This window comes from Buteo buteo, chromosome 11 (assembly GCF_964188355.1).
Source record: "Buteo buteo chromosome 11, bButBut1.hap1.1, whole genome shotgun sequence".
In the NCBI taxonomy this organism is placed as follows: domain Eukaryota; kingdom Metazoa; phylum Chordata; class Aves; order Accipitriformes; family Accipitridae; genus Buteo; species Buteo buteo.
This window is the reverse complement of record NC_134181.1, coordinates 12331087-12355988: the sequence shown is the minus strand read 5'-3', so window position 1 is coordinate 12355988 and position 24902 is coordinate 12331087. Positions and strand designations below refer to the sequence as shown.

At 36.8% G+C, this 24902-nt stretch overlaps 1 protein-coding gene across 10 annotated transcripts in view; it reads right to left on the bottom strand.

Annotated features, from left to right (window-relative positions):
* The window catches only part of ANKRD27 (ankyrin repeat domain 27), a 49380-nt gene that overhangs the window by 9021 nt on the left and 15457 nt on the right, over positions 1-24902 (bottom strand). For 8 of the 10 annotated variants that reach the window (XR_012652191.1, XM_075040092.1, XM_075040098.1 and 5 more), the window contains exons 5-23: positions 24380-24534; positions 23997-24056; positions 23853-23906; positions 23704-23769; positions 23549-23625; positions 23056-23177; positions 22037-22115; positions 21016-21148; positions 15852-15944; positions 14893-15020; positions 14352-14434; positions 13455-13570; positions 12575-12667; positions 11997-12194; positions 11616-11675; positions 11383-11502; positions 7701-7745; positions 2534-2656; positions 545-742 (exon numbers count right to left, since the gene is read on the bottom strand). Coding sequence is in view for 9 of the 10 variants with exons in the window: in XM_075040092.1 (XP_074896193.1) it covers positions 545-742; positions 2534-2656; positions 7701-7745; positions 11383-11502; positions 11616-11675; positions 11997-12194; positions 12575-12667; positions 13455-13570; positions 14352-14434; positions 14893-15020; positions 15852-15944; positions 21016-21148; positions 22037-22115; positions 23056-23177; positions 23549-23625; positions 23704-23769; positions 23853-23906; positions 23997-24056; positions 24380-24534 (2003 nt within the window). In the remaining variant the exon portion in view is untranslated. The remainder of the gene's footprint in view (positions 1-544; positions 743-2533; positions 2657-7700; positions 7746-11382; positions 11503-11615; positions 11676-11996; positions 12195-12574; positions 12668-13454; positions 13571-14351; positions 14435-14892; positions 15021-15851; positions 15945-21015; positions 21149-22036; positions 22116-23055; positions 23178-23548; positions 23626-23703; positions 23770-23852; positions 23907-23996; positions 24057-24379; positions 24535-24902) is intronic. The other 2 variants (XM_075040095.1, XM_075040093.1) reach the window with 2 other exon arrangements.

Below are 24902 nucleotides of genomic sequence, written 5' to 3'. Positions count from 1 at the left end.
ATGAGTATCCTCCCCTCACTAGCTCATGCTTCTCCTTCACTGCTTATGCTTCCCTGACTTCAAGTCAGGGATGAGGTTATCTGCTACCCTCAGAGCTCCACTTGGCTCACAATCTACTTAAATGAGTTGAAGATACAGTAAATCCTTAATACTGTGGCTTTTGAAGATACTAAGTCCATTGCATCAACAGATGTACGCATAACCTCCTTGAACAGAAGGTACAGGGAGAAAATACATAGGAAGATTCAGCTGCACAAGGTATTTTTAAAGCATTTGATGTATGACCCTAGCTATTTGCAGCACTTTCATTAAACCATTATTTCAGGTCACTTAGAAAGAAAAGGTGCCTACTGAAACTGTTTCAGTTGAAAGATCCCCTTTCCATCTGGATATTTTAGACATTGACAGAAAAAAAAGAATCACCAAACTAATTTTCACTGTTACTGGTTTAGTCTTGTTGATAATTTATTGGTGATTTCACAAAACAGCTTTTTGTTGGTGGTTAAGTGTTAAATACCTTGCATTTATGAAAAGGCTCGGTTACCTGGAAGTGACCTTTCTGGCAGGCCAGATGAAGAGGAACTGCATGTTTTGCATTCTTGGCACTGATACTGGCCCCATGTTTCAACAAGAGACAGACAAGTTCAGAGTGTCCATGCAGTGCAGCCATATGCAATGGTGTAAAACCATCTTGGTTTGAAACATTTACTCCAAGTCCACTAGCAGAGATCCTTGCAAATTTCTGTTGAGGAAAATACACAACAAAATGATATAATTAATCATGCTACTTTCTGTTGACCAAAAAGCAGCCAAATACCTTCTAAGTATATACAAAACAGGTAGATGGATGTTACAAGAATTTCTGCTCCAGAGCCTAATTTGAGACCTTCGGGAAGAGAGTTAGTAAACCAGAGCAGCTTGGTAGTATTTTTCAACAGAACAATGAGTTTTATTTTTCTCTCTTTTCTTCCAACATGATAGCTTCATATAGAGAAATTCCAGGCAAAGTATTCATGATATTAAGAAAGCACATGATATTAAAGCAGCACAGGTTGAGACGGAAGTAAAACTTACAGTTTTTATATAGCTGTTAGGATGCTCATACATAGAGAGTAAGTGTTAATATTATGAGTTACTTTCATTTATACAGACATTTACGCTCTTTGAGACAGACACTACACCCCTATTTTACTGCTACACAAAGCTTGAGGTAATAAGGATAAAATCTAAAACTAATTTAATTCATGTGGAAGTAGCACTGGCCCAGAAAACAGACTTCCATGGGGAGTCAAGATAAGGAAACTACCTGGAAGACAACTTACACACTAGTACAGAACATCATTTTTTACTCCTCTCGCAAATGGTGTAGGGCATTTACAGTGCTAGACAATCTTTCATTCTGCCTATCCTCAGTGTGCTTTTAAATGTGTGCCTACCCAATACAATGGTTAAGATTAGTTAACAAGTTCTTTCTACTTTTCAATCACTAGGCAAGTGAATTCCAGTGCAAATAGCACTCCTTCGCCTGTTGCCAGTAAAATGAACTTTTATGATCTCAGGCTCTGACATCTTTAGCACATGATCTCTGTACTGAGGGTACATGGACATGTTACCAAACAATAAAGCACGGTGTGAATGTGAAGCATTTAAAGACAATTAGCATACTTTTATAGCCTGCACAACACAAACATAAGGTAGCAGTGAGGAATTTAGAAGAAGTTAAGCCATCTCACATTTTCTCAGTTAAGTGATATGGATACTGTTACCTCAAAGTAGTCAATACACTGAAAATTTATACTTTGGTTTATTCTGCAATGACTTATCCAGTTATGTATACTTTCAGACATAGCAACACATTTTCTTCCTGAAAGGAAAGTAATTGGTTTTCTATTTCCAAGAAGCTGGGATCATTCCTTATTTAAATTTAAAAAAAAAAAGTATTATAAAGCCTGATTTTCCTCTACAGTCCATGATAAATATGGGGAAAGGAAGTCTTTGCAATGGTATTTAATCTCTGAAGAGGTTTTAGATATAGCTTGTATGAAAGATGTCATGCAATTAAAAAAAGAATTTATCAGCATTACATTATAGGATTATAGGATTAACAGGTATTCCTTGCTAAACTGATTACTAACAGATAAGTAGATACTCTGTGACAGTTAGCAATGTAAACTATAAAAGAGAACCAGGAGAAACTGAGGCTTAGAAAAAGATTTTTCCCATTTATTCCAAGTTGTCCAAACCTTAATGACAGCAGTCCACATATTCTAAAAACATACTGCAAAGTTTCTCATCTCCATTAGATATTGAGCAAGTCTTTGAACATTGCTACTGTATCCAAAATTTTCTACAGTTCAATTAAAAAGACAGCAATTTCACTACATCAGATGAACTCTGTTTAAATATGTACAGATTTTATTGCTTTTTAGACAGAGATACAGAGGTGTTGGACAATATGAATGCTACTTCCCTAAAGCTAAAAGTTACATTAAAAGAATATAAATTATTATTTTCACAGAATGAATATTCCAACCTTTTGTGCTGGCCCACATTTTGGGCACTGGCATAATGGATGGCAGAATTCTGGGTTTGATGTACTGGCTGTGTCATCCTCATCTTCTAAGTCTTCTTCCATCCATTCCAAGAGATAACGTACCTGGCATAAAAAGCAAGTCTTCCTTTACAGAGTCTAAAGGTTTCACGTCCCAATAAATGTGCATAAATTTCACAAACATACACTTGTGAATATCTCAGGGAGACTATACAGCTACCTCCTAGCATCAGCTGCCGACAGGACAAATTAAAAAAATCAAATGTTATTGTTGACAAAGGAGCTAGAAAGTTCACCAAATATAGCAGTGAAGTAAATTACAAATGACTTCCTGCTGCCTAATCAAGACTTCAGCATTCACCTAGTCTCAAACCCTCCAAATCCCTTTAGCTCAGATGATTTGTGCCAGCTCACGTCAATACGAATTTTGTTTCATCTTTTGCTTTAACAAACATAAGAAGTGACAAGGATGACGACACTTAACTGATGCCCAAAACTTTGAAGGGACACTGACTTTTCTTAGGTCTGTCACTTCGCAGGAGCTTGACAATTTCACTTTTTCCTCAACGTACAATGCCTCATTTTTGAGGAAGAGAGCAGCCCTTCAGTGAAGATAGTCTTAAGACTCAGAGCATTCACATGCAATTTGCAAACAGTGATGCTTACTGCATGTTAAGTTTACATTAAATTTTATGCAACAAAAAAAAGCTGTTTAAGAAATATATTTTTATCTTGAAATTCATTAATCCACTGTAAACTAAAGACATCTTAGAATTCACAGTGACTGTACTAAGTCTCCATTATTACACCATCTGGCAATGTTAAGCCTGACATCTATCTGGTGTACCATTCTGAGTTTGTGTTATGCTCAATGAGACAAGTCTTTCAGAAACTCAAGACAGAACTGGGAATTAAATTGGTCGCATAATGCAAGGGACAATACATTAATAGTCACCTTTTTCTAGGTGCATTAAAAGGGCTAACATCATGGCACTCAAAAACCAAGACAGAAGGAAGATCAGGATGCTTGTGTGTGGAGGCTAGATCTCTCAGAGCTCCAGCAGATCTTCTGGGACATTCCCACACACAACAAGTTACAGGATTACATAGTGGGTATGAAGCTGTAATACGTGTCATCTTGTGAAGGGTTTTCCTTTTACTCTTTTTTTTTAGCAGCTTTTAAGAGAGTTGTCAAAAGATTGTCTTGTTACTGTGAAGAAAGATTAGCCCTTTGCCTCCCACTGAACAGTGGCATGGAGCAAAATTGAGCAATCACTTTCTGCTGAAACCGAGATAGAAGCATCTTTGCTGGATTTGGGTTGGGTTTGATGCCACAGAACTGGATCAATCCAACAGCTCTGCAGATACTAGTCGAGAAGAGAATAGGGAGAAAGGAATTTCCTACAGGTTCCTCCCACTGTGTTTACTCTTAGGCTTGTCAGGAAGTTCTGCTTCTTACCATTAAGGTAGCGCTGGGAAACCAAACACACATTAATAATTTATCCAATTAAACAGATGCAGCTAGAATAAATCCTAGGACAACTAGTAAGGGCCATGTACCTGATTCTGAATGATAACATAATTGAGACAGCAGAGGGATGTTTTTCACAGGGAATATTACTTTCCCTGCAAATTCCACATTGCGCTCTGGAGTAAAAAGAAATCTCTCAAGCTTGTCTGTTTACAGAAGGCCTGATCAGTGAAGGTTTACTATTTGCTGTATTTGTACATGTCCAAAATAAATATTACTGTCCCTTCACTTTCCCGTTTCCCTGCAGACTGACCAAGACACTCACAACTGACACTTTCTCCTTCTTCTATCACAACTCAATAGTGCTGTTCTCATTATCCAAATAGGCAGCTCACAACATACCAATACCAATGTCTCACCAAAAATCTGAACACGCTACTCCCATGCATACCTCTTTATAATTACAGTGGAATAGCCTTGGGTTTTTTGGTCAAAAGGTTAAATGTACTTTTAAGCAGACACACACTGAAGCATCTCAGGAAATTGTCCATAATCTGCCTTTGCCAGTTAACTTGTCATCTAAAACCTTCTTTACATTGCAGAGTAACACACATCCTGGAATATTTAGCAGACCACTCCAGGGGCACTGTACACCAGACTTTTAGCTGTTCCACAAGATTTATTTTATACAAGAGATTTGCTTTTTTTGTGGTGGTTTTACACATATCCATTCCACCAGAAGAGTCAAGACTAGGCAGGTGAAAGGAACTTCAGAAGAGTGCCTAATCCAGTATTCTACACTGAGACAAAGTCAATTCTTCCTTAATACCATTGACAGATATTTGACCAATCTCTTCTCAAATATTTTTAACAGAAGAGGTTCTGTAACATCCCAGGTCTGTTCTAGTGTTATCCCACTCCAATAATAAAAGGGGGTTTTTTATTTGCTTGTTTTTTAAATCTAAGTATCTTTGTTGAAAGCTGAATGGTTCATCCACCACTAAGGAGCTGTGGCGTACACCTGACCACCAAATTCAATCACAAAGAATGAAAGACCAAAAATTGATGTTAAACAGTATCGACTACTTCTATGCCATACTCTAGTGACTTTGAACAAAGCCTTTATATGGCTCTAAGCAATATACAATGGGCTAAGACAATCATTAACAGTCTCCAACAATAATGGAGCTATAATAATTTTCTACCAATTCAGCAAACAACAAACACATAAAAAGTACAGTTTGAGAACCTCCTCCAAAAAATGCTGCTGCATAACTCTAAAACGTATTTTGGGAATAAAGCTTAATCCTTTCTATACAGATATACCCTCCATACTGTCTCAAAATATCTCTTTCTCACTACAGACACAGAAAATTTACCAAAGTGGGCTAAGTTTTTTTTCAAAATGTGGAATTAGTTGCCATTGAGTCAGCTAATTAAAGTAACTGTCATTGATTAACATCATTATCTCCAATCTAAAGCATACTTGCTTTTGAAGTTTGCAGATGCTTTGATGGCGACAAAGGTTGTTTTCTGGCTTCCTGAACAATCACAGCGTAATACTATTTTATTTTTTTAGATCTTCCAGTTTCATAGCTTTTTTTTTTTTAATGCCTTCTATTGCAAAGCTCAATTGGCTGTCACAGCGGAAATCTACAACAGCACTAATGACCCTACTGTTGCTTCTGTTCCTATGGAGACAGACCTCAGTCTGTCAGAACAAGATAAGAGTTTTTAAATAACTACCTTTTTTTAACAGATACGCAAACTGTAACCTTTGCCATCCAATTGGACAATCCTGTTTATAATGAACAGTTTTACATGAACTTGAGTGATGTGGAAAGTAAAGCCACAAAAAATAAGGCGATTCTGTCATATGAATGCACAGATTAAGTTTCTATATGCTTTTCATTGCTGACATCTGTTGAGCAGTGCTAGATACTAATATTCCAGCAAATTATAGCACTATATTTAATTTTCTTTAAATTTTTTTCATGATGCAGTTTAGATTTTCACAAAGTCTGTGAAAAGTTAATTGCAATACATTCATGTTTACTACTTGCCAGGAAGATGGTAAATATCACCATTGTATGCATTGCTGCTTCTTGAAATGACTTAAGGGCTGACCTGGAAATAATTACTAAGATGAAGTTACGTTGTAAACTAGGATAATGATATTTACTTAACAACTGAACAGTTCTTTCCTCTATCAGTTGATAAATTAATTTGCTTCTATCATCTAACTGGAATAAAACACGACAGAATCAATATTAACATGGTATGTATTTTATGATGCAGATTATCTATTTTATTATGACTGTGTGATGCTTCATTAGCATCTGTAACTCCTGGTACATATGACCTAAACAAATTTTTCAGAACATGCATCCAGCAGAGAAACCCTGCATTCTCACATGGGTTCATGATTTTGTTCTGTGAACTACAAAATAATTTAGAAATGTACAGCCTTATACATCTTTCCAAAGACAAAACTGCTGAAGATTTCTGTGTCATCTTCAATTTTTCAGTAGAATAACATTGGAAGGACCTTATTGTTCAAATTTTCAGGAATAAAGGGCAATATTAACTAAAAACTATGTCAAAACAGGTGGTAAGTATCACAATTTACAGAACATCAACTCTGAAACTGGTATTATCATAGCCATCAGCTATCCATTTGAAGTGAAATCCAAACTACAGGAAAGTTGTATGCCCCTGAGCTAAATTCTCTGTACTGACTGGTGTCACCTAAATTTCCTCTCTGTATGAAATACTAATAAAAAGGTATCACAACAAACAAAAGAGCTCACTTTTCATTTACAGTACCTATGCACAATTATTACATGCAGTAAACACATAATAAAGAGTAGACAATATTCAAAGCATTAGAGAACCTGACAATTTAGGAAGTTGTGGATTTAAACACACTGTATTACTGGAACGCTTAAGTCAAAAAACTGCAAACTGTTAATCCCACCGTTCAATTTCCAGAACTGGTGCACAGCATTGCCACTCCAGCACATGCATCAACTTACATACGAGAAAAGATATGATGCACTTCTGTGATGTAGGCACAAGCAACTGGGAATAATAACACTTTCTATTGGATTTGCTGTCAAAAATCAGGTTTACCTGAAAACTCATCTATTTTGCTTTTTTTGTTTTGTGCTGACTGCATATCCAGTCCAATATTGTGACATCAGTATAAGTATCTTTTTAGTTCTTCAGTGCATCATGCCCCCATTTAAGAACAGCATTTGACAGTGCAGCTCGAGCACCTCCAAGCAAATGAGTTGCTCTTTCCCGCAATATTTCTTTTCAACATGCCTGCCCTGAATATTGTTCTTCCCAAGTTCTTTGCATCTCCTAGAGGTGACTATGCATACGTTTTTAAATGACAGGCCTTCACAAAGGTATTATTCAATCTAAAGTAATTTCTTTAGTGCAAGAGGTCATGGAAATGTCAAAATAATGGGCTTTAAAGCACTGTAGGTAAAATAATTTGGGGACAATGGAGTGAATATTCTCTGCAGAAAATGAGATTAATTTGATTAGTTGTTGCTGAAGGAAGGTATTACCCAAAGCATTCGTCACTTGATATTATTTACAAATAACTTCCTCAATTTGAATGAGGTAAATTGGAATTCAATAATATTCAACAGCCATGCAAAGACTCACCATTTCCAGATCTCCATCAGCAACTGCTCTTAGGAGTTTTTCCACCTATGTATTAAGAAAACAAATTTATTTGCTTTGTTAGTATTGGTATTAAGCTGTACACAGAAAATCCTGTGTCCTTTGTTAACCTCCTAAGCTCATGTGGTAGGATTACTGCTAGCCCATTTCATATCTATTGATAAAGTTTTAAAGGAAAAACCTTCTTCTTTATGAAATACAAAAGCTGTGCAAGGCCTGTGGCCATTTGATGATCTCTGACTTGCTTAAAGATAAACAGTACTTACCTAAATAGAGAACATGTAGTCCACACATAAGCAAAGCCATGTAAGCCGATATACTTTATCATGCTGCTCAGCAGCAGCTGGCCATGCATTTCTATTGTGAACGTAACAGTAGAAATCCCTACTCAAGACAAATTTCTACCCTGATAAACACTAGTACTGTTTGGACTCTTGCTGAGCTACTATATGCTACCAGAAGCACAAAGGATGGCAGATTTTATTTTGCTATTTGAGGAACAACAGTTTAAGATGAAAAAGATGCTTTCCAATTGTTCACATCTGCAGATTACTGGTTTGTTCCTATGTTAAAAACCAAACATTTATAAATATAACTTGATTGTAAGTATGAAATTTGTTTTCTTACTTAAAATCCAAGAAGATGTAAATATCAAAGGGTATGCATTAGCAAAAGCCAGGTCTCTTCAACTCAGAGAGTTATTCCAGGGGACCAGTATTAGACCAGTTAAGTATGTGTATGCTCAGGCAAGCTGATGCCTGAGCATGACTGTTTGGTGTAGGTATTCTCCTGTTTATGAGCTCTGCAGGGGGGAAAGAGGCAAGCGGGGGGAAGAAGAGATGGAAGGTGCTCTGCAGTGCATTGATACCATCCCCTTGATGCCTCCGATTGCTTGTAAAAGCAGGAGAATGAGATGTACTTGTCTCCCCGCTTCTCCTCTGATTCTCTACTCTCACGTGGAGTTGAGACCTAACCTGATAGAAAAGGGCAGGGACAGTCCATTAGTACTATCAATAGGCAACTTGACTGGCCTCTGCAGATTGTTGAAGATAATAAGCTTTGTGAAAGTCCGTTTCAGCATTATAGCAAATTATTCTAGCACCGTGCTAGAATCACCAAAGATGCTGCTGTGTAAACAAAGTTGTTTCACTATTAAGAAACATCTTCCAAGTTGAAGATGTCATGGAGTTAACAGCTACAGTCACATTTCAATCTTTATCTAGAAATTACTATCTTGCTGACTCACAGCAGTGTTTGGTAAAGCAAACAAGGAAGAATGAGACTAAAAGGAAGTTGTGTTTTACTGGTCTGATCTCTTTCTTCAGGGTTTTAGCAGAACGGGACACATCTACAGCTGAAAGATCAGAGGCTAGATTAAACCTCTCTATCCGTTTTTATCTCCTTTTAGGAAAGCTGCTAAGTTTTGATTTATTTTATTACTACCTTTCTAATACAAGGTGAAGCTCCTTGAAGTCATGCACTAGGCACTCAAGGCAGGATTCCTCTTTCCTAACTTTGAATGTCTAAAAGTTAGCTGTCTAAATCTAAGCCAGTCACATTTAAACTCCCTCTCTTATAACTACAGAGCAGAATGCAGTGAACGAATGACACTCGAGTGCAACTCAGGTCAAACTAAGCATGTCTGAGATTAATTCCTCTCTGGAGGTACCAATTTCTCTCCACTGACTAAGGAGGGAAAATAGATGTCTAAAGGTAAGACAATTGTCTTTCAGACATCTGAAGTTAGGTGAGCCGAATCCCAATCTCTACACATACACATCTAAAATGGACTATATATACTAGGGAAATCTGTGCCTCCCATAATTTCCCCTAATCTTATAGGATAATGTCACCGGAGAATGTAAAGGTCTTGATGATTTTCAGGAGCCAGTCTTATCACATACAAGATGCCTAACAGTAATAGCAAGTGACCCACAAGCTCTGATAATTTCTTTCCAAAAATAACAACTTCCTTACAGTTCTAAAAACTGCCTCAGGCTCTAGCAGTGGAGAAGCATACAACATCTGTTATGCAGCTTATAGATAATTTATTAAGAGTACTTAGGGCAAAATGTCTGCTACACGCATTTCCCCATCTTCCCAGTTTGCTTTCTCACTCCTCCATGGAACAGAAGTACCTTCCTTTAAATGTAAAAATAGATAAAACAAATCTACTGCAATTCACTCACAAGCTCAGTTTTTCTGTTGCTGAACAGAAACTGTGCAAGGAGTTATTAGTTTGAACAGAGGAAGTTCCAAATTTACATGGCTGGCTCTTTTACTCTCTCTTTTCTAAGTTGTAAACAAGCCACATACGAGACATATACCATGACTGGCTCATTTAAGCAAAGACTTTAATTCACTAGCAGTATTGATTAATAAAGAGTTAACTGCAACCTCTTAATTCATGGTCTAAGCCTTGAAGTCTGGAAAACTGACCTTAACAGCTTCCCATTACTTCCAGTGGCATTGCCTTCACGGAGCTCTCTCAGGATTATGCCCTTGCCTCTTTGCTTAGTAAGAATAAGAGCAGTGAGCCCATGTGAAACTTGGCAAACAGAAATTAACTAAAGCTGGATTACAGGAGAAGGTCATTAACCCCAAGAATCTAAGGTGTAAACTGCTTGTAATCTTTTTCCCTGGTTTGAACTAGTCTTAGCTCTTGGGTGTGATAAATTTGTTCCTTTAAGGAAAAATAAATCCTTGATCTATGAGGTGAACTTTTATGTATATTAGACCTTAGAGTGCTTGCCTCTGTACAAACAGGGAGGTACACTCCTACATTCAGGCTCTCATAGAGTAACTGATAATGAAGTGTGAAGTAATGTTGTCCAGTCAAAATTACATCTTTGCATTTCTTGAACACTTTTAGAAAACAGAAACTTTTGGCAAGAGAAGAGCCTTTTAATAGCAGGAAAAGGAAGAATCTGAACATAGAGGCAATATGGAGAGACAAAAATACTAAGGAGGTCAATTTGGAAAAAAAAAATGGAAGAGGAAGACTGGGAAAAAAATAGAGAAGCATCAGAAGGAGTGGTGATATGACAGTCTTCGGAGGGGATAAATGGAAAGAATGGATCTGAAGTCCCACATGAAAAAATTCAGAGGACGGCACTTTGGCTGGTGTGGACAGAGCAAAATCAGCAGAGACATATGTGCAAGATATTCAGTATATAGTGTGTACTTCTTCACATGCTACAAAATTGATTTCCTATGCCGATTTTGAAAGCTTGTCTTAACATTCTAGTTTGTTAAGTTGTTTGTCAGTATGCCTGTATTAGTCTCTTTTCCCTGACAGGCTTTGTAAGCCAACGATGGCATTTAATTCCTGGACAGGACAGCAAGGTCCTTGGGGCGCTGATTGCCATTATAACTTTGTAAACCTGAACAAGTTCTCAAATTGCATAGTTAACTGCAGAAATCTAACAACTACTCCAAATATGTTTTCAATTTTTCCCAAGAAATAACCAGCAGAGCAGTTGATACCATACAAAAATAACTGTTTAGATACTGAGATGACAAGCACCTGAGGATAGCAGCATGTAATTTTCCAAAACAGACAGAAGGCTATTCCTGAAGAACCAGTTTAAAACAGTGTTGCAAAATACCACCTTTCTAGCTTCCTTCATTTTGCTTATTGTCAAAACTTATACCTCAGTCTTACCTCTTTATAACTATTTTTTACTTCTTCTTGCCTTATATCAGTTGATGCTGATGACAGGCTTGAGATAGATGATCCTCTGCTGAAAGTTTCTGTTGAGTGCTGAGGAGACCTAAGTGGTGACTTGAAGTTGGAAAAAAACAAAAACAAAACAACACACCCAGAAAAAGTTACATATCAGATTAAGCAGGTTAAACATAGGCAAAAAAAGTTTAGCAACTTGCATTGGTTGTTACCTCAGAAGCACTCTGTCCTCTCTCAAACGTTAGATAGTTTAATTCCATCAATGACAAAATCTGCATAAAAATATTAATAGAGAACTAATGTAACTTCACTTAAAGAAGAATCTACTGACTGAAACACAAATTAGCCGACAACCTAATATTAGTAACAGATTATGACTGAGCAGATTAGAAGTACCCATTTACAAGTTTATGTTCTATACCACAGACTGTATTCATGCTATTAGATTTAAAATGTGACCTTTCTTCCTTAAAGTGAAACATACATTTTCACTTTGATAGTACCAGACCACAAAATCCTCTTAGCAGGTAAGCATCTACATCTCCGTGGAATTGCATCAGAAAGAAATCAGGCTAGAAGATAAAGAAGAATACCTTGGAATTTAATGCACACTGTAGGGAAGTCTCCTTCATCCGGTTTTGAATTTCTGGATTTGCCCCATTTTGCAAAAGCACTTCTATGATCCCTTGATAGCCCCAACGAGCAGCTATATGGAGAGGAGTATCTCCCTTTTCATTACCAATATCCAGTCTACAGGAATGCACATCATAGTAGACTAAAGCTTTGACGCACTAGAAAGAAAAGGAAAGCTATCAATAAACTATAGTATTGTCTCTCAATTCATATAATGTGTGCAATCCTAAAAAGGTTTTTTTCACTGCTGCTCATATAATCCATTGCTTAAAGGGCAGGCTTTTACAGTTCAGTGTCATTAAATAAAGAGTTAAATAATTCAACTAAATTTGCACAATACTACTATCTTTAATGTGAACACATAATAAAAATTCCTATGAACTACTGAATAAAGTCCTAATTTACAGCGTTAAATAGTTAGCCTCCAAATCTTTTTTATTTACTCTTTAAAACATGTAAGTTTAGTGCAAATTTGCATCACAGTTTAATTCCATTCCATTAGAAGGTCCATTTAGTATGTTACAAAACAATTACTTACATCCTCATGACCATAAGTGCAGGCTAAATGAAGTGGAGTATTTCCATTATTGTCCTGAACATCAGTACTTGCCTTATAGTGCAATAAGAGAAGCTTACAAGAAAAAATAAAAGTAGACATTTAAGTAACTAAAAAATTAATGGACAAACAATTGTTACTCTGTAGATTCCTTTTGGTTTCTAGCATGATGAAGCACTTCATGAAAACTAGCTACGTCTCTCGTTTCAGACACTACTCTCTTGGCATTACAATACTGGTTTTGCCCTACCCTAAGAATCAAATAAAATCTGCTTCTTACATATTCAGAATTGTCATTGAAAAAATGAATCATCTACTGCAGCAAACATTGCAATACATATATTACATGACAATTTATCCTGTATTTTAAGAGCCTATGTAAGTGAAGACACAGCTTAATTTCAACAATGCTAATTAAAGAATCTCATGTATATAAAATTCAAGTACACAATAATTAATGTAGTTACACAGTCTACCCAACCACAATGTGAAGTCATTTAATTCATTCCAATGACTGCAATGGTTCTTCTGTCTTAATCAAGAGCAGAGATGTTAACAGGTTCTCTATTTGTACTATGTATTAGAGATTTGTATCAATAAAACGGATTAATTATCAGGCATGCATAGCTGTCAATTGCTTGGTTATTACAAATGGGTGAAAACCTTGCAGTATAGGAAAAAATAAAATATCATGCAAACTACAGTCATAAAAGACCCTCAATTCTGACAGCATACACAGTTCTGGTAAGCTTCTCAGAAGACCTAAATGACAGTAACAGTAGAACAGCTTAGTAAGAATCATATATTTATTATTTAGGTTAAGTATTTGTTTTTATTTCTAATTAAGCCTTTTGGTGCTTACTGTAACATTTTGATATCCTTTCTGACAGGCAAGGTGAAGTGGAGTTGAACCGTGATAATCTGTAGCATTGACGATGGCTCCTTTGGCCACTAGTAAATCCACTAGTGATGTTTGCCCTTGAAAAATATGCAAACATTATAAGAAAGAAGTAAACTTTGCACAAGAACATTGCTACTTTTCAAATTCAAACATGGACTATAAACTAAGATACCCTGCATTTCTGCATACCATGTTTCTATATACTGTATATTCACTTCCTTCCCATTTCTTTTTTTTTGTTGCAGATTACTCAACGTCAAAGCTCCATAAAAGAACCTCTAGCTAAAAACAAGCTATGCTTGTATCTTATGAGTAAGAGAAGAAGAGAAAATAAAGCCCTGTCACACAAAGCACTCTCCCATTGGGATTCAAGATAACAGTAAAAAAAGGATATTATTTATTTAAAAAACTCACTAAGAAAATTAATACATCTTCTAATGAATGTAAGATCAATGGCATAATGAACATTACAAGACAGGAGACGGTACAGATCTACCATGCACAGCCAGCTGCAGGAGAGAGAAAAGATTAACGTCTCAATCTGCCAGTTCTTTAAAACAAGACTGGTTTCTGAGGACACATTTTTACTTTTTTCACAGCTGAAGAGCAAACTACTGTGGTAATCACTACGGCAAAAGTAAACAGCCAACAAATAAACAATAACTTAACCACGAGAAACAGAGCTTAAAAGAATACATAATAACTTCAGTCTGTGCCAAGATACCAGGTTCCATAGCAAATAAGCAGAAAACAATTTAATGCAAAATTCACTCTTTAATGTAAAGTTGGAAAACATGCTAACGTAAAGATAAGGAACATAAGGAGTAGAAAACACTAGTGAAGAAAACCAATACTCACCACAAATAGCAGCTATATGAAGTGGTGTATATCCCCGGTCATCTCGGGAAAATGGAGTGATAATGGAAGGATCATTCAGTTTCCTTTAAAACACAATGGTTTAAAAGCAGCTCAGTTACCCATGCAGCAGTGGTAAGGAGGAAAGAAAGAGAAAAATTGCAAAGGCCAACAAAAACTGATTTTGGAAGTTTTTATCCTTTATCCTTTCACATAGACAAATTATTCTATACAAAGTTGTACATTTTGTTAAGAGATGTGGTTGTGCAAGATATGTAAGTTAGGTTCAAGAGAAGAAACATTTCACACCACATTTACCAAAGAACATACAGCCTCCATCACAAAATTGGCTGGTTCCAAGGCATTCAATACTCTCCTAATATTTCTTCTGCTTTTTCAAACCACACGAACGTACACTCTCTACTACATCCTGAAGTGTTACCAACTTCCTCTATAACCAAAAGGAGCATACTTTCTAAAGTGAATCTTAGGTGAAGACTTTTACATAGCTTTTTGTGTATTTGTGGAGATGAAAAGTGCTTACCCAGAAACTAGCTTCTCACATTTGTCACAGTAACAGAGCGGATGACACATTTTCTGTACAGTATCTTTATCACTGTCACCTTGACTTAGTAATCGCTCCACTTCTTCCTGATTACCTGAAGCAACATGCTACCAAAAGCCAAGAGGAGAAAGAGAATGAGGACCCAATATAAAAAGCCTCCTTTTAAGGAAAAAAAAAAAAAACAAAAAAACAAAACAAACACAAAAAATAGAGTAATTTACTGAAGCACAAAACAAAAGGAACCAATTATAAAAGACATGTATTCAAGCATTAGAAAGCAGAAATGAACAATGTCACAGCACAAAACCCCCTAATGGGCAATCAGTGTTAAAAAGAATCTGTTCTTGGCTTACTTCATTTTCTATAAAAAATTAAAACAATTCCTATTGTTCTCTTTAGACTCAGTCACGAAATTGAGTTCCCTCTGTGCAAAAACATTTCTGTAAAATTACTAAGTCTCCAGCCATAAGCTGTGAACACATATAATTAGAAGCTCTGCTTTGTATCCTTGTATAGGCAAAATTCTTTTAGAATGACAATATGATATTAACATATAATATGAAGTAGCTGTCAGGTGACCACTTTTAAATTATTTCAGAAAACCCTTTCAATTTCAAGCACTAAAAGCTGTAAGAAACAACTAGATAGTAATATCACATCTGCGCATTAAATGGGCCAATCAATACCCACAGCAGTAGCATTTCATCCTCATTTGCTTCCATATTTCATATAACATGCTGAAATCCGTAAGATTAACTTGGTAACGTTTTGGCCCAGAAATGCACTAGATTCAAACCACACTTTTAGCATCTACTAAAACACATTTCACAGTACTAATGTAATTAACACTGCATTACATTTCAGAAAATTGCAGAAAGGGAGGGATATAAATGTGCAATACATAAGTACATACGTATTCTGCCATAAAAGTTATTAACCTTAAATAAGCAGTCTATTGGAGTAGCAGACATCTGGGACAACAAGTTCATCCTTTGTCTTAAAAGTAGCTTGTCACACAGTCTCTCAGATTCCTGAAAATAAAATATATAGATTGATTATCTATATACTCATTTACAGGCAAAAGTAAAGTACCTTAACAGTGGAATTAACTTTTAAAAATATTAAACACTGCGTTTGCCACTTACGAATTATCAGATGCACATAAAACCTAAGTTAGTTTCACATTTAGGATTCTGACACTTGAAAGACTGCACACCTGTTCAAGAAAATAGTAAGTACATGTTCACCAGAATATTCTTTTACTGTAATTCTCCATGAACCAACTGAGCATTAATGAAATTATGGTTGTACCATCTGAAAAAGAACACAGCAAAACTAGAAAAGACATTAAAAAAAGACAACAAGAACTGTAAGAAGTGCAATGCAGCTTCCTTACAAGGAGAAATTAGGATTCTTCACTCTGGAGAAGTTTGACTTTGCCACAATGGTCTACAAAATCACAAAAAATTCAAAGAAAACATGTAAAGAATCAATATCCACTATTCCTCAAAATATAGGAACTGGGATGTCCAACAAAATCATCACACATTAGGTCTGGGGAGGGAATGGGGAGAAGAGAGAAGAGAAAAAATGTTCTCTTATTGTAGAACTCATTGCTACAGGAAGTTGCAAAAATCAAAAGTATAAATGGACCCAAAAAGGCATTAGACAAATTCATGTAAGACACGTCTACTGGTGGCTATTAAAAAAGATGACCCTGATAAAACTCTGACTCAAAGACTCCGTTGAACTCTCTTCTACTTGCTGGAAAATAAAAGACCGTACCAAGTGAAGCATTACTCTCTAGGAGACTCATTCATATAGCGTTTCCTACTGGTCACTTCTTGAAAATTGGAGACTGAGCTAAGCAGACATGTAGTGCAACTCTCACATCAGTACTTCCCATTTTCTGAGAAATCTGACAATACAACTTCAGGATGCACTAAAGAATACATATCCTTCCAAAACTATGTGAAAATTCTTAAGTAGAGTCAGATTTTGAAACAGCAACATTGAACCTCACATAAAATAAAACCAATAATGTAAAGAAAACATTTTCTAAGAAAGTAGATGGAAACAGTCACACATAGTTGATTCTGATCAACCACTGCTTACGGTTGACAGTGAATATAATTTCTTCGGATGTTGTTTTTGGATAATGACTATCTCCCTAGAAATTGAAAGACTCCAAGCATCCATCAAACTGAAGACCACTGCATTTAAGATAAACACCCATGTATCAGATAAACTTTGATGGCTTAGGATCTGGGCTATAGCTTCTGCAATTAAGCCTGTGAAAACCAGATATTAAATAAGTAAAAAAAGTCCAACTCAGCTCTTAACAGTAGTAAGTCAGCGTAAAGTTTAAGAAACTAGTGAACTACAAATAACGAGATCACTTGAACACCAAAAAGAAAGTTCAGATTTTCTAGAAATCAGATCACTCAAGTTTCAAAATCAACCCAAATGCCTCTCATAAAGCTGTCTAAAAAAACCCTCCATTGTATAGCAAATGATGTCATTAAAAACACGTTTGTGAGGTCATGAAATAAAAGTTCAGACCTGTACTTCACAGTAAGTTGTTTGTATTTAGATACATCAGGATGACAAATATTCACCAATCTTTTCAAACCCAAGTACTTTAGCTAAAGATACCCAAGCGTATCTTTTCAGAATTACAAGGCAGATAACACTAGCCTCCTTGGATAGATTCTTCAGTGTGATCAGGAGTAACTTCCCTAAGAAATACTTGATCAAAAATGTTAAGTAGAAAAAATGTTAAAGCTTTACTGCTGATACAAGTTTCTGAAGTCCAATCAGAATTTCTAATGAGAATGCTCAGACAGCTTTATACTTTCACTATGGAGAATCTAAGTAACCACTAGCAAGACCTCCTGTACTTTTAGTACTGTTCCTTCCAACAGCGTATTTTACAACAGAAGTGTGGAATAATTATTTCAGAGAATGACTTAAGACAGCAATCCTTATGTAGAGGTATTATTTATTATATAAATCAGAAAAAAAGAGTCCATCCCAGGTGAAACTACATATCCTTGAAAGCAAAATACAAAATGGCAGAAGAATCAGGTATTGGTTGAAGTATTAAGCAAGTTTGCGCCTTCAAAGACAAAACTTGCTTGTACCTGCTTTAATTGCACTCCAGGAATTTAAAAAAAAAAAATTGCTTTGAGTGGGACTCTCAGGTATTTTAAATCTATATTGTCTAGAAAATACACATCCAAACATTAATGATCTTTTCATCTAACACTACTCTCTACACTAGAGAAATGAAATATTTGTACCTATGAGGGTGTACTTGTATAATAACCTATCCAAGGTGACTTTCACAGATTACAGCTGATGACTTGGGGAAGTTAGCTCCACACCCCCACCCCTCCAAATATTTTTAGCCTCACTTTGTGTTCAAGTCTTCCTTTCCTGGTTTCTCCCACCTGCACTTCCTCCATGCCAACTTCATTGCCACCTACAGCTCTTTCCATACAAGAGCCAAAATGCTGCCTAGTCCCTAGTGGCTGGCTCTAACTCCCTACTTTATACCTTACTTCAACCCTCTGAACTAGAAGGTCTTACTACACATTATCTGTGCATAGGAACATAACTAAAAGTCCAATACTTATTAACTGGAATTCTAGTTAAATAAAGTTGACAACTCCCAGAAAATAAAATGGAATCTTTTGTGCCATCAGTTACATGCTCCTCTCCTCCACACAACCAAAGTATTTCTCCAAGACTTGCATGACCTTGGGTGAAGAGATCTGGCAGGTGCCTCCGAAGTGCAATTTTCTTACTGACATGAGGGTGATAATATACCCATTATCCCACAGGGTACATTAGCTCCCTGCTGAGTTTTCTTTATGTAGTTAGCTTCATTAGGGATTGGACAACAACATTACTCAGCTGCCAGAAGCTCCATCTGAAGCCAGCTATAAAATTAAGTGTAGCCACATGAGGGGCTGTAATGAAGCCCCAGGGCACAGCAATGTTGCTGCTCGCTTAAGTCCCACAACCCTTTCCAGCACAATCTGGAAACAGAAACCATGGGGCATCAACATGACAGCTGCTGCTGCTTTAAACAGAAAGCTGATCTCCTTTACCAGAGAATAAAGGCAATATCTCAACTGATAAGTTCATGAAGGGAGAGCAATGCTATCAGAAGTTCCTATCATGTTCCTCTACCTCTTCACTACCCTTTTCCAATTCCTGTCAAGGGGTTATTTGCTACCTAGTTTCTTCCTCTTCAATGTGTGCCGCCTTCTCCCTTATCCTACACTAGAGAAAAGGGTGGTCTAGCTCTTTCCTTTTCAGCTGTGCTAGGGGGCAGGGAGTCACCCACTTCCTTGTCTTCAAGGTTCTGCTGTTTTCCATCTCATCTCAGGGTGCTGCCTTCAAGCAATGTTGACTCCTATGAAAGGCAATGTAGAAGAAAGGAGCTCCTGGTGCATGCTCACTGAAGTGAGAAAGAGGCTAGCACTCTAGGTCTGGAGCTGATCCAGCTGAAGTATGGAGAGAAACACTTAGTGGATTCTCTTATGTTGGTGCAGACACTAACGTAAGCAGTGAGACTGCTCTCATCTAGACTTCTCAAATATGTAGTTCATCTTTCAAGACAGATGCCTCCCCAAAGAAATATAATATCTTAATGGCAGTGGCACTTAAGTTATAATCACTTGAGGGTGATCCCAGCATAAAAAACTGCTATCCTTAGCTATATAAGGAGGGATAGGACCAGACATTTAATAGGAAACAGTCATTATTCTAGAAATTTAAGACCAGGTTTGGCTTTTTTTTCCAGTTTGGTGGCATTGTTGAAGACAATTCTACTTTGGTTCCAGTTCTCCATCCAGACCACCAGCATTGCTTTTTGTGTATTGATTGTTAATGATAGCCAAGTGACTACAGGAAGCAAAATTGTTTGGCAGGTTGTTTTCCTTTTAAACTAACATTTTTATTATTTTTTTTAAACATAATTCAATACAGCATTACAGACAAGAAATATCACAGTCTCTTTACACAAAATGAAAGTGTGCTTTTTTTTTTGAGTGTACAAAGCAAACTTATGCACGACAGGTTCATGGAAAGATCCCAGAAAATAACAAAACCAGAAATAACAGAAAGCTAAAATGTTACTTTAAGTGCTGCTGCTTTAAGATTGTGCCCCAATTTGTCCCACCCCAAGCCCTGCACACTGAGCCATTATTCTGGCCCCTGCAATTAGATTCCAGTGCTTTGCAGTTGGGCAGACTGAGACACATTGAATTCACTCTGGTTCCAAGTTCGCTTCTTTTGATTTCCACATCAGATCAGGAAAACCTAATTTTGCAACAGCAGAAAGTTTTACAGGTGCAGTAAGACTGGACTCCTTTACTAAATAAGCTACAAAGTTCTTAAATCATAGAAGTTTCTGAAATCACATCAATATCATCCTCGATTGGCCTGCAGGGATTTGACCTGATTGACAGAAGGTCTAGTTGCCCAGTAGGAAATAACTCATGCATCCACAAACTTCCTGCCCCTGCTAGGTTAGAGAACCCAAGAGCCAAATTTGACCTTCAAAAACACAACCTTATCATAGTCCTGCATTCCCATTAAACTATCAGCTTGGTACAACACAGTAATCTGCACTGCTAACACATTGAATTTTTGGAGTACAAAGATTTACTGAATAATTCTAAGTTACACTGCAATCACCATTTTGCTAGCATAGCTAAGCTCTTTAAAGTTAAAGAAAAATCTGTTTAAGCTATGCCTACTCTCAAGTACTGCATTGCTTTCACAACCATGATAGAGTACAAACAGGAGATATTAAACTTACTGAAGACTCAGCTGTTGAAAATAATGCTGTCATTTTTCCTCTGATCATGAGGAGATAGACTTGATATTTAACTACTTCCTCAAAGAGTATACAATGAGCAACAAGGACTTCATTGTAATCATTTTAGCTTTGCTTCAGGTATAGTTACTTCAGCTCATTTCTTTAAGTGCAAAAAAGGAACTATTACATTAGCTGTTTGTATCCTCTGACTGGACTTACTCCTACAAGCTTATCAAGTACACATTTGACAGACTTTAAGAGCAGCTTACTGTTGATCTGTCAGAGAGGTTGCCTTGTCGTATGTATTCTATTGCAGCCTCAATTGAGGTTAGACAGTATCCCAATTCATCCTTCACTGAACTGCAAAGCCTGAAGTTCTTTATGTAACTCAAGTTGGCCATCCTGAAATAAAAAAGTTAAAGCCACGAATCACTAAAAATAAGAAGACTCTAGCATGACATATCTTAATACTGCAACTCATCTTAGGCAATCCAGGCAGGCAATAGGTGTGGGTTAAGAAAAAGCTTCCAGAAAGATTGTTAGGCTACCAATACTATGACTGTTCTGAGCTTTGTAGATGGATCAGAACTCTACTTACCTCAATTGTTCAATGAAATTCAATTAATTGGGTACAAATAAGGAATATGAAGGACAGGATAAGAACAACAACAGGACGCTGTTTCACACATTTCAAACGTGTTAATGTTTCAAGCACCATAAGCACCAGTGTAAAGTGGTAGCTACAAATTAAAGGAAAAATGCTCATCTCCGAGATATGGGATACACCAACACTAAAATTCAGTTCAGATACAGGTAGAAGGTTTAGATATACTTTTACTGATAGTGAAGAGTGATAAACACAATGGCACGGGTTAGCAACAAGCAATTAAGCATTCAAATCTAGTTACTCTATATGAAATGTATCAAACACCTAGAAGCTGCAAAAAGGTTTCACAGCTCCAAACACAGATGAGGAAGGACCAGTCTGTGAAGTCTGTACTGACATGCAGATCTGGTATAGAGATGGCCTCCCATTACAACTTTTTTCTGGGCTGGGAATCAAAACACCAAAAGACACAGCATTTGAATTCCTGATAGGTCCTTAATTCAGTCACATCTGTAACATATCTTTGCTGTTTGTCCTACCAAAAATAGTTTTCTGCATTACATCAGCCCCTCTTACTGAAAGTGTAAGTTATTACTGCATGTTCAGAAACATTTGCCCCTACAGCAGCATTACATACAAGATGATTTGATGGAGCTCTGTACAGCCAAAATATAGTTACATACCAGTTTGGGACTTCTGTTTTTACAAGTAAATACAGCAAAACAGAGAGAAGATCATCTGCACACATGGTTTCCATGTTAACTAAAAAAAGAATTTACATCTGGTGTTAGTCATGTCATGGTTCAATCAAGAGCAATACGTATAAACAGAGTTCCAACTCCTGAGACTAAGGGCCAGCTCTACTAGTAGAGAACGCATTGAGTAACACAGGCTGCCCTTCAAATGTTCTCAATCACCCTCTAAATAGGCTGCCAGGAGCCAAACAACAAATACCGTTTGTACTGTACAAATTGCAATATTTGACTAGCATCCTCTCCTTCCTCCACAGAAAGGGCCAGAGCACTAACTCAAGATTTCTCAAATTCTTGAGGGCAAAAACTACCGTCAAAGTCAATATGCTTTCCTATAACTCAGGGGTCTTCCTGGAGAAAGGAAGAGATGAAGTAGGGAAAGCATAAGTTCACTGTACTACTCCATTTGCTTAGTGGAAGTATCTTCTCTCTCCAGGCTACATAAAATAATACCAGGTTAAGAAGTCCATGCTTTCCTATCACAGAATCATTTCTGTAATCCATGGTAGCACTTTGAATGCAGCATATAGAAGGTTTGTTCGTCCCCCACTAACACTGCACTTTGCAAAAGATGTATCTCTAGAGTATTGATTTCAAGATTATCAAGGCACATGGACAAATAGACAAAAATGATCTAGCAGCAATCCTCAGCGTTTAAAATGGATCACCCTCAATTCTTCTGCATGAGAAGATGTTCACACATGCAACCTTCTCACATGCTCTAGCTAAAACATATATAAGCTAAGCAAGTACCCCACCTCACCCCATGAGAAATAATGCTGAAGTGGCTATCTTGCCTCCGTTTTGCTTTGTTTAGAGACCTGCAAGGCAGACCCCAGCCTAACTGTTTAATCCACAAGTGGTATATAAACTGCTGTGAATAGCAAAATGCTTTGTGTGTACTAGTTAAGAAAAATGTTTAAAATCAAGTTAATTCGCTAATTACTGACCTCTTTGGCTAGGAGATTGCATAATAATTTGTACCACTTTTCGCAGACAAAGTAGCTTCTGTTGAGGGGAAGTACATTTGTTCAACTGACCCAGTTCTCGCTTTGCACGTGGTATATTAAAACTATAAAATAATTTGAAAGAAATGGTTAGCATACAGAGTTCCTGTGCAGGATGTCCAAAACCCAAGCTTTAGCTTATTCAGAACCAAGATGAAGAACAGTATTAAAATACTTCCATCTCTACTCCAAGTACACTTGCATTTCTGTACCCTGTAGATGGAGAGGGAAGCATAAGAACATAAAGGGAAAGGTGATAACAATCATTGCAAAAACTGCCCTAAAATGACACTTGCAAAGCTTTACTTTTCCATCTCAAAGGAATGAAGTATAAGAAGAACTTGCTATTGTCTGAAGGAAGACACTTTTTGGCTGGCCTGAGACCTATTTAAGACAGGATCTCAGTAACTCCTCAGAGTCCACAATCATCTCCCACCTGAACTCAGGCTTCACTCCAATGTCTTTTTGCTGCAGGTCTTGAAGGCTCCTTGTGATTTTGTTAAAAGCAGCATCCTAATCAACAGAAAGGCAACAGGTTTTTAAGATGCATTAAATTAATGTAACTAATCTTTAGCAACCAATCAATCTTACCTCACTTGCCTCAATGGTCCCCACATATTTGAAGACTAGATCATAAATAGCATGGTGGATATACATCTGTAGAAAAAACAGTACTTTAGGCATGAAAGGGAGAGTTAAAAATAGCTTGCTAATTATTTTCCTTCATTTCAAATGCTTACTTCAACGGCTTGCTTAATCAGATTCATCTGCTCTTCTTGCTTTGCAAGCATCTTCTAGAAAAGTAAAGCCATACAAACAGCAAGAGAAAGTTAGATAATTTACTTCTTAAGTAACACTATGTATTTAGTGGAGTAAGTGCTTACCAAGTGCGAATCTCTCAAAAGATGCTGGAGACATTTGGTATAAAGTGCATTGACAGAATCCTGGGGGCAGGGGGAGAAAAGACAAGAAAAAGCAATCAGATTCAGGTTAATCTGTCTTGAAGCAACAAAGCATAAATAAGCAAAGAAAGGAGGTCTTCCCTGCCTTAGAAGGGTGCACTATGGTAAGTTTTTTAGCTACAAAAATTGCCTTTACCCAAAAGTTAAGATGTGGTAATTCACAATTAAGAATTCTACCTTCTCCCTTCCCACCTTCCTCAACTCTAGACTACTCTGACACAGAAAAGCTCAATAAGACAAAGATATCCAAAGCAGTGAAGTAAATTACATTTAGTAAATTAAACATCAAGAAGCAAGATACTGACTATGTAGTGGCGGAGGCTCTTCCTTTCATGTTCTTTAAATGTTCTATAGAAAGATCCTATGTATTTATCAAATCTGTCGCAGTGCCTTCCCAAGAATTCTCTAACATCTTCAATATTTTTAAGAGAATAGGAGTTTGATGAAGCTGTAGATTGACCTAAAATAAAAGCCAAGAATTTACACATAGGCTTAATATGTACACATGGTAAAGCGCTTCCTATCCCTACATACACAGCCAACTCATGTGCAATGAAACATTAATTCAGCTTACTATACCTTTAACAGAAGGTATTGCTTTTAACTAAAAGAATTTAATGCATCACATTTAGAGCAGGGTCTCTTGCCTTTTATGTCAAGTATTTATTTGGAATAGCTAAAACTGATTTCATATGCTTTTCTACCCTGGGGTAATTTATTGCCACATACACAACTCAATCTGAGTGCAAGTCAAGCTTGAAAGTAGAAGAAAAAGCACATTACAGTATTCACTGAATGCCCATGCAGGAAGTCAGTGTCCTCTAAGTG